Raw genomic sequence first — 14,308 nt, forward strand, 5'->3', positions numbered from 1 at the left:
TAAGGCTGTTCAGGAGAAGAATGTTGCATATCGTAATTAGCTTGTTTCTAATTCTTCAGTTTCATTTTCTGCCTACACCAAAGCTCGCAACAATTGTAAAGCAGTTATTAATCAGTCCAAACTAGAGTTTGAACAGGCTAAGAGTAGAAAACTTGCTTCTTGCCCTAATGGTAGCCGAGCATTCTGGTCTCTTGCCAAAGCTATTGGCCGCAACGTTTGCCCGTCTCTGCTCACACCTCTGTCCAAACCAGATGGTTCTGTTGTCACTTCAGCCAAGGATAAAGCTGACCTGCTAGCATCCCATTTTTCTTCCAACTCATGTATTAATGATCTTGGTAAAACACCTCCCACCATTCCCAACACGCTCCATTCAATGCCTCCTGTGGTCTTCCATCAAAAGGATGTCAGAAGGATTTTGATGAATCTTGATGCTAAGAAAGCTCCAGGTCCCGATGGTATTTCTCCACTTGTTCTCAAAACCTGTCGGAGCAATATGGCCTTAGTTGCTAATGCTCATAAAAACCAAATAATAAACAAACAACAAAACCTGTGCTCCTGAACTTACTCCTGTTCTTTGCCGTCTTTTTTCACTTTCTTATTCCAAAGGTGTTTTTTCTTCTGCTTGGAAGTTTGCTCATATCCAGCCAGTTCCTAAAAAGGATGACAAATCCCTCCCATTCAATTATCGTCCCATTGCAATTACTTCTACTCTTTCTAAAGTAATGGAGAAATCAATTAACCGCCAACACAAACTACCTAGAAACCTTCCATCTGATCAACGATCGCCAGTATGGATTCTGTCAGTGTCGATCCACTGGTGATATTCTGGCTTATGTTATCCATTTATGGACACTGTTCTGGATTACCATTTGAAATTCTATCTCTTTCTTCAAAATCAGTTCAAACACATGCTTCATCTAATCAAGATCCATTCACAGTTCAACTCGAAACTAACTATTCTTTCTCATTTATTCGTTTTACTTCTGTTGTTTAAAACAACCTTCTTTACGTATTTCTTTAAATTTATGACATACAAAAATTCAAATCTGATATCAAGTATCTTTTGTCTTCTTGACATTCACCTCATATACAGTACTAGAATACTGTGGATTCTAATACTTTTCATTTTTAAGATAGCCATTTAAAAAAAGGAGATTATCATTACTTTGGTTATGTTACCTGTTTATTTACTTTCCGTTTTTATCTTTTCCTATTACTCCGAAACCATGATTACCAAGACTATTTATTATATGCCAAGCCTTAATGTTTTTCAAGTTTGTTTATATAAACTTTTAAAATACATTACAAATCTTCCAGCTGGGTGGGTAAAGTGCCTGCCTGGCAATCCAAAGGTCGCGGGTTCGATTCCCGCCTCGGGCTTGGATCAAAGTACTGCAAAAACCTTGGGAGGTGCATTATGGCCACAGAAGCCTATGCGCCAACAACTACCAAAAAAAAAAAAAAAAAAAAAAACCTTCCAGTAAGTAGCTGCTATCTGTGTTTCTAAGTTATTGTAGACAGTGTATACAATGGGCAGAAGAATGAAAATATATTTTAAAATTATAGGAGGAGATTGTGTCTATCAGCCACTATTGTCCAATTTTGACTTACAAAATTAAATTCTCTGAATTCAGATCCAGAAGTTGATGAAACTGAATCAAATGATGCATACTTTTTTTGTAGAAGATAGTATTACATCAAAAAAGAAGTAACAAGAAACATTTTGTGTGTTTTTTTTTCCTCTCAAATTTGTGATCTTTTACAAAATTCTGACTTGCTTTTTGAAATAATTTCATTATAATATTGAACAACTGAGCCACAATATTAACAAATCAACATTTATGTACAAAGTTTTAATTTTATGAATTTAAGTTTGATTTTGAAAATTTGTAAAAACTCATCCCTCAGGGTCACACAGTGCTTAACCTAAGGTTATTTAGTGGCTTCATTATCATTTGTCAATTTTAGAAGAGGATAATAAGAGAAATAAGCCATTTCCATTGTAAATAGCTTCTTTTAATCAATTGTACACTGAGGAAAGACTCTGAAAGGGATTATTTTGATACATTTAAAATATTTAAAAACAACCAAACACATTACCATTTCAGTTACAAGTAACAGACAGATTAGATATACTTCTGTTATGTTGTTTTTTATTGTAAGTAAAAAGTAAAGGATGATAAATGCAGAAATACTAATGTACATTTTCTGCTCTGCATTACATTTTAAAAGACTGTTTTAAAAATTGTCACTGAAAAGAAAGTTGCTGGCTAGCATGCTCAAAGAATGTGAAATAGGATAACAAACGATTCAACCAACTTTATGAGCCACATATTTCCCTTGTCAATTACTTTTGAAACATTGATTAGTGTAAACAACAAGCCCAGTAAAAAAAATAAGAAAACTAAATGTGAGCTAAACAAATTTTCAAAGAATTGCAAAAATCAAAGTTTTATCCACCAGGATTTTGTCTCATGAGGGATCATGAGGTTTCTAGGCTTTTGTGAATGAAAGAAACAGGACATAGCATTTCAGTAATCCATGAACTATAAGGGCTGGGAGCTGCTGTAAAGACAAGAATGTTTTGCTGACATTTATGATACTTTGGCATATACTTTCCAAAATCATTGCAGCAATTAACACTTGTAGAGAATGCATTTAGAGGTTTATTCAGCATCATGTTGAATGGCTTTTGAGACCTATGCTGTTCTTGGTTCAGCTGTTGGCACAGATTTGTGTCTTCATTCCCCTCTACCAATTTAAGAATGGTTTTCAAGTTCAGTGGTAATATCCAGGTTCTGCAGTATTTTGTTTATCTCTATCTCTCTCTCACACACAACACCTTCTTGGTGCCTATGTGGGCAGGAGCAGCAGTGCGTGCATAGCACATACTTCTTGATTAGACCGGGGTTCGAGTCCGTGACCACCAAATACGGAGGATGTGGAAAGGTTAGGGAATGACCACCGCACATCCCCGAAGCAATATGGCCTTAGTTGCTAATACTCCTAAAAACCAAATAACACCACCTTCTTTCTAGCATGATCACTCCAACATTTCTGATTTGTCTTTCCGTAAGTGGTATGTGGTGGTTATTTCAAACCTTTCCTTCAGGTCCCAACTCTGTGGATATCTTTGGCAGTTGATGCTGCCTTAGAACAGTGGTTCCCAAACTATTGAGATCAACGGATTCACAAATGAAAAAAAGGTTTGCACACCATCTCTCTCTCTCTCTGTGTGTGTGTGTGTGCGCGCGCGCACTGGGTTTTCTGAATAGAAAATTCAAAGTTTTATGTTTAAAAAAACTCAACTTTATTCTTATTTTTACATAAATAATAATAATAACTTTATTTATCATTAATTTGCTATACAGAGAACGAATAATTTGACCAGTTCCAGGGAGTCTGCAAAATACAGACCCCCAGTGGTCTGTGTACTCTAGTTTTGGAACTGCTACCTTAGAATACATCCACAGTCGCTCAAATCCACTCTTACTGTAGAGTTATAGGAGTTATTGAAATATTGTGTCCTTTGCTTCTTTCATTGACCGAAGACTTGTGGCTTCTGACAAAGGTGGGCCAATAGCAAGTTGGTTGATCTTATTTTAGTTATTATTGACCTTATTTTAGTGATTTTTTCATTTTATTTTACAAAGTTTTGCACTATTCAAATGTACGTGCTAGCAGCAGAAACAAGACAGTCTCAGCTAAGATTATCTCATGAAATGCGTGCCCCCCCTCCACAAATATTGTTTCAAAATTATGTTACAAACTTCATAGTGTGAAAAACAAATTTTCATTTATATGTCATTGGGTGTGGTTGTTGAAAGTTAAAATTTGTATATAAGGTGAAAACATTTCTCAAATTTTAGTGCATGTTTCTTTTTTTCTTTTTTTTTTTTTTTAATAATTTCATTAGTGATTTCAGGTCAGTACTAATAAATGCTCATGTTGAATATGCATCAGTTCTTAGTCTGTAGTATTATGGAGCAATCCAATCTAAACAGTTATTTCCCAATATCATGTTCTTTTACTTAATATAGTTACACAACTATCATCAGTATTTTTACTTGTTTATATTTTATTAATGAAGAACAGCTCTAAAAGAGCTCCATCCATTGAGAGCATATTGATTTTATTTTATACTGCACATTAAAATGTAGTTTTGAATTTAATATAAACTAATTGGACTATATCGATGTTATAGATAACCTTTAGTTCCATTGTTGAAATGACAAAAAAGATTTTATATAGTGAAACCCATGTAACGAGCATTGAGAAAGGTGCCCTTTCCTCTATGCAATTTAATTTTAACTAGTTTTTAATATCTATACTTTTTAATTAATCTCATCCATTAACACATAAGCAGACAGGAGATAAGTTCTAGTATTTTAGGTTTCTCATCTTTTTATTGTTATTATAAACTAACTGATATTTACAAGGCCAAACATTTAGAAGTGCCATTCAGTTTCTCTTGAAACAAACAAATAAATAATATAATTAATGCAAATAATTACTTACATTTTGTCTGGAGTGTGGCCAACAAGCAAAATGGCAGAACTCTACTCCTAAGCATATGAAAATAACATAGATGGTCTTGTGGAGGAGAGAGAGATCATGATAGGTAGTCTTTATGCTAGTTATGCTAGCTGGGACAAGCTTGTAGAGTAGCGGCTCCTTCTTTGGCTGGCTATTTCTGCTCTATGTCTGTGAAAATATGTAAGATGATGATTAGGGGTACTCTTCCTACATTAGAAACAGCTCTCAGCCAGTCAAGGCCATGCAGGGACATGTTTCACAAGGGAATTTATGGAACATGTGGATTTACAGGAATCAGTTTTCCACTAGGGAGCTGGCTCGGAAGAGATTCTTTGGGGAATTTTGAAAGTTTGTAAAAATTAAAACATTTAAAAGCATTTATGAACAAAATTAATTTGTTCTTACTTTGATTTAATTACTTAATATTATGTGAATTCAAATCAGAATTTTAAAAATATTAGTAAATTAACTTTTATTATTTTAAAATGTTATATAAAAGACACTTAGGAATAGGAATTCAAATTTACAGATTTATTGCTTAAAATGATTTTAAGGAGTGGATACTTAATGAATTATGAGAAGAAAATCATTGCCTTCTAGAAGACAATAATAGGTATTTAAAAATAAGAGAACAAGATAGAATAAAAAGGTAAGCCAAAGTTGAAACAGTTAGTAGTCAAGAAGAAAATAGATGATCTTTACAAATTGTTGAACCCTGGTAACTTGGTAGTTCTACCTACCTCTAAATATTAAAATACATAAATCGAGCTAGACCAATCATCAGTGGCAAACTTCATCCAGAAAGAAAAATAGCCAACTGGCAAGCCTGGCAAACTCTTGAGTTTTTTCCAGCGCTCTTTTTGTTTCTTACAAAAAGAGCGCTGAAAAAAAAACCCAAGAGTCATCAAGAATACAGATGCTCTTTTACGAAAGAGAAAAATGTAATACATATTCAACCAGAAGACAGGTTTATCACTTTTAATGATAAATCTGTTTACTTCAATCCCACTCCCAAAAATTAAATCTCACATCAAGGAAATGTTAGATAAAGATCTTCACTTAGGATACTCCAAGACCCCTTTCAATTAATGATGTATTAGACCTCACATCTCTTTCCATAGGGAAGGCCTCTTTCACTTTTCAAGATTCATATTTCGTCCAAAATTTGGGTTTCAGTATGGGAAACCCTTGGTCTCCATTCTTAACTGAAATGTTTATGTACAAACTATAATCTGAGATTTAAACAAAAAAGAAGAAAAAAAAGCATGCTTCCTAAAGTATAGCGCAGATATGTGGATGATATCTTAATCTAGAATCTTGAAAAACAACTTAAGTTTCTTCTACAGCATCAATCACCACCATGTAAAATTCAAAATAAAAATAGAGAAGAGCTAAGACTCCCTTTTAGATCCTTTACTTACCAAGTCAGGTTCAATTCCAACATGCACACCAATGTATGCAGAAAACAGATGGATATGAAAACCATTCTTCATAGTCATCATATCTAAACTCAAATATGGGAGTGATTAAGAGCATAAAAAGAAGTCCAAAGGTATACCAAGGATGTTAGATTCTATTACTTCCAAAGCCAAGCTTTAGAGCAGTGGTTCTCAAACTTTTTAATGTGAAGGTACCCTAAATCCATTATGAAAAATGCCCGGCACCCCCAGCACTGGGTGCAATGGGTGCTGGCAGAATGTATTGTAAGGTGATGCTGTTTGAAATACAGTGTACGTGATGGATGGCTCAGCTCTGCTGTTCCGTATATGTAGGTGTATGTACATAAACACTGCGATGCGGTCAGCAATTATTTCATGACGACTTCTAATTTACACAGTTGCATGAAATTCAACTACCTTTTGTAGCGACGGCCACAATGTAAGCCGATGCTAAAATTGACGTCGCGGCACCCCTATAAAGAGTAAGTGGCACCCACTTTGAGAACCACTGTTTTAGAGGATGAACTCTTATATCAGATATAGCCAAAACCCAGACAACATAATAAAAACCGTACCAGAAGAAGGATCCCTGCTGAAGAAGAAATGAACTAGCACAATCCAGCAATAGAATTCTAACAGTAACTTGCATCCCTGTACTAAGTCAACAAATTTCAAGAAGAGCAAAACATTGTGGAATATATTTATTATGCAAGCTCCACTTCCCTTTAAAAGCTTCCTGTAACACTGAGCAACCTTAGAGGCCCAATATACATAATTTAGTGATCACTGAATTATGATCTCACCATCCATAATGGACTATGCCACATAGCTCACAATATAAAAAACTGAACAGCTTTCTATGCTAGAGCAGTGATAATTTTCATCTGGTCATGCAAGCCACAGTGATAAAGCAGCAGTGATGGGATATAGTAAAGATATCGTAGAGTTTAAGAAGGGCATGACTGTGGAAGCTCATGCGTTGGGTGCTTCTATATTGGAAACAGCATGTCTTGTCAGTTACTCACAAGCCCACTGTGGTTAAGGTGTATGAAGAGTGGTGTTGAAAATGTCAAACCACCTCTCATTGACAAAACTGTAAATTATTATGCAAGGTGGATGTTCATGTTAAGTGAAGGGTGCAGTGCATTATAAGGGCAGATCACTGCAACAGTTAACATTGTAATGCAATATGGAGAATGCAGGAACAATATCCCAAATGACACAGCACACACTCAGAAAACCCAAGAGTCTCTCTCTCTCTCTCTCTCTCTCTCTCTCTCTCTCTCTCTCTCTCTCCCTCTCTCTCTCATCATCGACGGCAAATGCTGTGGTATCAATAATATGCTAGTTGCACACTGGAGGACTGGAAATGAGGCAAATGAGTCCAAATACATGGTGCAAAACACTGATAGATGTGCTGTTTGCACCATACACCTTTGTGTATGGTGCAAGCAGCATGAGGTCCATGGATCCATTATGGATGTTGCCCACTATCCAGACAAGTGGCGGTGGTTGCTTAATGTGTGGCACATTTTGCTGGCAAGAACTAGGACCCCTCTTGTGTATGGACCAATGTTTCACTGGTAAGGTCTGCAAGCACCTCTTAGGAAACAATGTGCACCCTGTCGTGTTGCATTTTTTCCTGGACAGAAACAGGATTTTCCAAGACGATAATATGCTGTATCATTGGGCCTGCAGTATGCATAAGTGGTTTGAGGAACACAGTGAAGATATTACCCATCTTGATTGGTTTCCAAATTCATATGACCTCAATCCAATTGAACACCTATGGGATGTTTTGGAATGGGAAGTGAGATGTATGGACCTGCAACCATCGTTTATTCCGATACTGTGGAAAGCTTTGCAGGGCATGGCTTCATACTTCTAGTGGAGTCAATGCCTAGGTGAATAGTGCCGGTTATCTGTGTGAATGGTGGCCCAACACAGTATTAGACTTACCTGAGAATTACACTAAAGGTACAAACTAAAGAGAAGAACTTGAAGGATACACAGTATAGAATGGTCGAGAAGTCCGGGTCCAGTCCTTCTCATGTTAGAATAGAATGGCCATGTGAGGCTGGACTTATATGGGATTGAGCCTATTTCCATTCTGTTAGGCAACAGCTATTACAGAAAAATCTTTAATCCTTTACATGAGTTCCTGGACACACATGAACTCCGAAGAGTGAGTTTGTTGGCAGCTGCCTCTGTGTGGAGAGAGTTTGTGAAATTTTAAATTTTTGTAAAAATGAACAATTTGTACATATTAAATATTCCAAAGTTAGTGAAATTATCAAAAATCTAATAAAAATTTAAAAAAAAAATCATAAAAAAGAAAACATGAAAAAAAAAAAATTCATTTTTACTTTTTTTGATGCAGTAATAATCCCTGCATCTATTTATGTAGCACTTGATTTAATATCATCCACTTCTAGATCAGAAAGCTATAGATATTTTGGCTTTTGTAAGCCCAAATCAGACAACCGAATCTAATAGGTGCAAGCCAATCTTTTAGAAAAAAGGGACTAATGGCAAAGGCAATTCATGAGGATATGGTTACAACACTGAGGAGGATGCCCCCTTCCTATTCGATAGTTAAAAAGTGAGATTCAAATTTAAACAAGAGGGAGAACACGTGGAAGATGGCCCACACTGTGGAAGGCCTGCAACGTCTATTGCTCCAATAGTTGACAGTGTGCATGATCAACAAGTGACAGTTTGGTACACTGCCAGAAGCCTTGTACATTCATTTGAATGTATGTACCACATAATAACAGAGGTTCTCGCTATGAAAAAAGGTATCACAGCATGATGAGTTCCAAAGTTGTTGCAGAGATCAAAAATGCATAGAAGTCATCCAAGGAACATTTGAATTCTTTTAAAACAGATCCAGAAGGGCCTCCGTAGCCAGGAGTAGCAGTGCGTAGCACACGCTTCTTGATTAGACAGGGGTTCGAGCCCGTGACCACCAAATACGGAGGATGCGGAAAGGTCACGGAATGACCACCACATATCCCCGGAGCAATATGGCCTTAGTTGCTAATGCTCCTAAAACTATTGTTGCTAATGCTCCTAAAACCAAATAACAATAACAGATCCAGAAAATTTCTTTGCAAGATTTGTGACCATGGATGAGACATGGGTCCATCACTTTCAGCTAGAGACAAAGGAGAAGAGACGTGTTTCCATAAGGTGGAAATACAGCTCTTCTTCTGCCCTTCCAAAGAAAACCAATTTGATTCCTTCTGCTGGTGAGGTGATGTATTGGCTTTTTTTTTTTTTTTTTTTTTTGGGATGCTGAATGAGTGTTGATAGTGGATTACCTTCAAAAAGGCAAGACAGTCACATGGGCATATTATGCAAACCTCATGAGGTGTTTGCATGCAAACTCAAAGGAGTCTTTTTCCATCAGGACAGCATGTCTGCTTACAAGTCTGTCATTGCCATGGCGGCATTGCACGAGTACAGCTTTGTAATCTTGGACCATCCTTCATATCCATCAAACTTTCACCTATTTCTTATGAAAAAATACCTGGCTGGCATCCATTTTCTCATCTGCAGTGATGTCATTGCTGCAGTGGATGCATTTCTGGGTGCTCAAAAGAGGAGAAAAAAAAAAAAAAAAACTTTCTTTGCAGCCAGAAAAGGCCAAAACTTTCTTTTTCCATTAGTGAATTCCAGCATTGATGGCAAAAGTGTATCAACTCCAAAGGGGATACTTGGGAGAGTAACTTGTTACCAGACTCCTCAAATAAACCCTTCATACTTGGGCCATGACCTTTTCAAATGCCCCTCATATTTATGTATCATTTGATTAAATTTTACCAACTTTAGATCTAACATCCAGAGAATTTCAGCTTTTTGTCAGCCAGAATCAGACAATTGAGGCTAACAGGTGCAGTTTCCTCCAACTCCAATATTATAAGTTATTTTTGTTGTACTGCTGTCTATTTATGAATTGTCTCCTATTACTAGAAAATACAGATAAGAAATTTTAGCAACTACTGGAAGATTTCAAGACAGTTCATACATAATTGGACACATTTGAAAGATACTTGAAATGATCTTTCCCCCCCCCAACCTCCCAAAGGTGTTATTTATTTTGCATATTTCAATCCACGTAACATTAAGACTGGCCCCCACACACACACACTTAGTATAATAGTGGCAAATAATGCAAGGGAGCAAGCTTACACAACTTCAACCAAAAAAGCTACCCTGCATCATCTGTCCATCCCCTCTAATAATTTGTCTAAACCTTAAATTTATTCAAACTACTGACTTCTACAACACCAGATGGAAGTTTGTTTCAACAATCAGTTACTCTCTGCCTGAAATCAAATTTTTGCACATTAGTTGTAACCATCCTTTTTCAGTTTAAATTTAAATTGTGTGTCAATCGAAGAGAAAGTAAGGATGCCATCAATATTTAGTTCACTCAATCCATTTAAAGCCTTAAACACTTCAGATCTCCTTACTGGTGTCTAAGTTTCCAGATGCTGAAATTTATAGAACTGAAGTGTTTGTAGAAGAATAAGAGAAACCTCAATATGATACGTAGAACACTTATGAATTTGATAGTATAAAACAGAACTATGATGCTCAATACGTTCTATGTTGTATTTCAATATTTGTAGAAGAATAAGAGAAATTTACCTCAAGTGTTCTACGTATCATATTTAGGTAAATTTTCTCTTATTCTTTTACAAATATTGAAACACAGTGTAAAACGTATTGGGCATCATAGCTCTGTTTGGGCATCATAGCTCTGTTATTATTGGTAAGAGTAGCTCAAGAGATACTCTTACCAATAATACCATCAAGGATTATTGGTAAGAGTATCTCTTGTGCCCCTGACTAATCCTGTTGCTCTTCCTTGCACCTATTCCAGCACATCCGTATCCTTCCTAAAAATATGCTTTCAGATCCTGTACACAGTACTCAATACGTGGCCTTAACCATTGTCTTATACTATGGTATAATTACCTCCTTATTTTTACTAGAAATTGTATATCACTGACAAAACCCCCCTTTTTTTTTTATCCAATGCTCTTTAAATACTTTCTGCTATAAAATTTTACCCATATGTTATGTTTGAAAATTTGCTGCATTTAACTACATTTCATTAAATCAATTTTTTATTTTCAGCTTTCAATGAGAAAGGAGAAATAGTGACGTGGCAGGTTAAAGGCTGGCCGGCACGAATAATTCAGCATGAAATGGACCACCTGGATGGCAGAATGTACACTGATATAATGGATGCTGAAACATTTCATTTTGAGTTATGGCAAGAAGATAACATGAAAAAATTATTTCCTTGGTTCAGAAAAAGGTGATTCTCTATGAAACTTAAGCATATGAAGACAAAACGTGTTTGTGCTTCCTACTCAGATGAAGCATTACCTAAAAATGCATTAGAATAAGCATGCAAGATGAAATGTGAAGTGCTTAAAATTAGATGTTCTGTGTATATATTTTAAAGAATCTGTTCACATCTATGCTTCATATACCAAGTACGTGATTGGGTTATTTTAACAAATGAGAGTTACTCTGAAGCATTTCAATTTTCCCCCATTTATGAAAAACAACTCACATTTAATATCAGTTGTATTTTTATATTTATAAATAGATGCAAATGATTCAGGCACTGTACACCTCCAGAATTAAATGAATTTCTGGACGGATATCCCCCTCCCCCTTTTTTTATAATGGCATATTAATAACAAAATGTATGGCATACTTATAAACGAGATGCATTAATGTGTCTTACATCATTGTTACAATGTCAAGTTTATAGAAGAAATTATTTTATATAATGTTTAAAACATTAGTTGTATGCTGTGGTTCATACTTCTAATAAAATAATGTGATACTATTCTATTTGAATCAACCTACTGCCTTTATAATTGTTTAGTTAAGTTAGCATAAATAGCATTTCAGTTAGTATACCAGATGAATATTTCATCTTTCCAATTTTTGTACAACTGCATATGGGGGAAAATACTATTCTTTCTATATAATGCTGCTAACAAACTGGAAAGCAATATGTAGGCAGTTGCCTGGTTGGCCTATATATATATATATATATATATATATATATATATATAAAATTCTAATTAAATCCAAATGAATCAAAAATTTAGACCACAGAAATAAGAGCAAAATTAAATGAAAATAAAAATAAGGATAATAGAGCAGACATCAGTGGCAGCAAATATGCAAAAACCACAACATTTTGCATGTATTTAACTGTAATATTGTTTCAATAAAAAGAAATGAATGCATACCAGTAGTGTGGCAAACCAGTAGAGCAAAGAATTTAACATCTGTTTCTGTTATGATGCAAAATTAAGAATAGAGTACCATAGAAGAAACATTATTAAATAATTTAGAAAAGAATTCAAATTAAAGGAAAATTTAGCAGCTTTCCCCCCCCCCCCAAGATAAGCACCAGTTTCCGAAACACGTGAAATATCACTATATGTAAATGTAACCAGCCAACAATACTGAAATTAAGTAAAAATAGGTAAAAAAAAAACTATAGCCTAATTTATTTCCAGATATATATAAATTAATAAGTTGTAAAAAAGTAAAAACAGCTGACACCTTGTCATTGTCAGATAAAATCGAATATAGTGGAGTTTCATACCTACCATTATCCAGTGAGTGCATTAAATAATGCTATCATTGCCTGAATGATAATGCTAAACAGAGTTACATGTCTAAAGTGACCCTGGCCACAAGCAACAATGACTTAAGGCACATTAATACACCCCATTACAACAAGCATAAGAAACATATGTATAAGGCAGTGGTTTTCGACCTTTTTTTTTTAATAACGGCACCCTAAGTAATTTATTTTGCGGCACCCCTACTCAATTTTCTGCTTGTTAGGTTCGATTCTCTCTCTCTCTCTCTGTATACTAACATCACCACGTCTAATAGTAAAAAAAATTTTATATCACAGTTATTACAATAATATAACTATAAACAAAATTACAATTCATAATACAAATTATATATATGTATATTTAAATAATGGCTTAAAAAGTTAGAAATTAATATAAAATAATTTTCTTCTTTATATAGAGGTACTAAGTAAACAATTATAGATTACCACAAAATTAAAAAGATACCGTACACCTTTTTATAATGAAATAAATATTAAATTTTAAAAAATAATAATAAGTTTAAGTAACTTAAACCCAAGTTACGTGGCACCCCTAGAATGTCGTTGCAGCACCCCAGTTGAAAACTACTGGTATAAGGATTCAGCCTTCTTTCAAATATGTTCCTTTTACACAGGATACTGAAACTGCACATTGTCAGTTGTTGATATAATGTGTTACAGAAGAAGCAGTTTTCCTTGAGACAGAAAAAACAGACTGAAAAATAATAAATATTTTACTTTTTCTAAATTTTCATGATATATAGTAAAATCTTGTTACAACAAATACTGTTTTAACAAAAATTTCATGCTAATGAAAATATTTCCAAGTGACATATAACTTCTCTTATGGCAAGTCACCTAGGACTTGGCACAAGATCCAAAGCCCAAAAGTGAGCTTTGGGGAATTGGCACTTACATCATGGCAGTGCTCCCACACCTAGTGCTTCCCATTGAAGAATTTTTTTGTGAGGAAATCCATTTGGCCCCCACTGCCCTATTCACTGGCTTTAGTTTCCTGTGATCCTCCCTACCCCAGCTTAAAGCTCCCTTGAAAGGTTACAGATTTGCAGTGCTGAGGAAGTTTTTACAATGCTATACAGGAAAAAAAAAAAAGCCTATCAGGAATGCTTCCAGAAGTTTTAAAGGCACTGAAATTGATGCAAAAAGTGTCAAAGAGATCCATCTTGATAAGCCAGCATGCTTTATCATTTCCCAAATATTAGTTCAATCCCCAAACTTTTTGATCACACTTTTTAAGTGTTTAACTCTACCAGTAATCCAAAAGATATCATACACAAGGTTTGACACCCTGAGAGGTGATGGATTTTTTATATGGAAAAGCAGAGGAGGTAAATGCAGTGAGGGTAGAAATTGGTGTAAAGAATTGTGTCATTGAAAGTTGCTTATCTATCTTTTTAATTTCTTTATAGATTTATAAGTTAATACAGCTACTTTAGATTTTTATCCAAAACATGCAGATCAGTTTGTGAACACATGATACGCTATGTGTGAACTGTGTGAACCAACTTGTGATGAAAATAGCCATATGCAGCAAAAATCCCCAAAATAAGAACTGTAATAAGTTTATATCTTTTTTACAAGCATTTTTAATAAATTTAAGAATAACATAATAAGTTTGAAATTTGTGCAAGTATATATTCAA

At 34.9% G+C, this 14,308-nt stretch overlaps 1 protein-coding gene across 2 annotated transcripts in view; it reads left to right on the top strand.

The window, feature by feature from the left end:
- The window catches only part of LOC150079091 (peptide deformylase, mitochondrial-like), a 35,128-nt gene extending 23,547 nt beyond the window's left edge, over positions 1-11,581 (top strand). For both annotated transcript variants that reach the window (XM_090382680.1, XM_090382679.1), the window contains exon 5: positions 11,124-11,581. In XM_090382680.1, the coding sequence (XP_090238806.1) occupies positions 11,124-11,311 (188 nt within the window). In that variant the 3' untranslated portion in view covers positions 11,312-11,581. The remainder of the gene's footprint in view (positions 1-11,123) is intronic.
- Positions 11,582-14,308: the final 2,727 nt, after the last annotated feature.

This window comes from Mastigoproctus giganteus, chromosome 10 (assembly GCF_048544385.1).
Source record: "Mastigoproctus giganteus isolate SK-2022 chromosome 10, ASM4854438v1, whole genome shotgun sequence".
Taxonomy (NCBI): Eukaryota; Metazoa; Arthropoda; class Arachnida; order Uropygi; family Thelyphonidae; genus Mastigoproctus; species Mastigoproctus giganteus.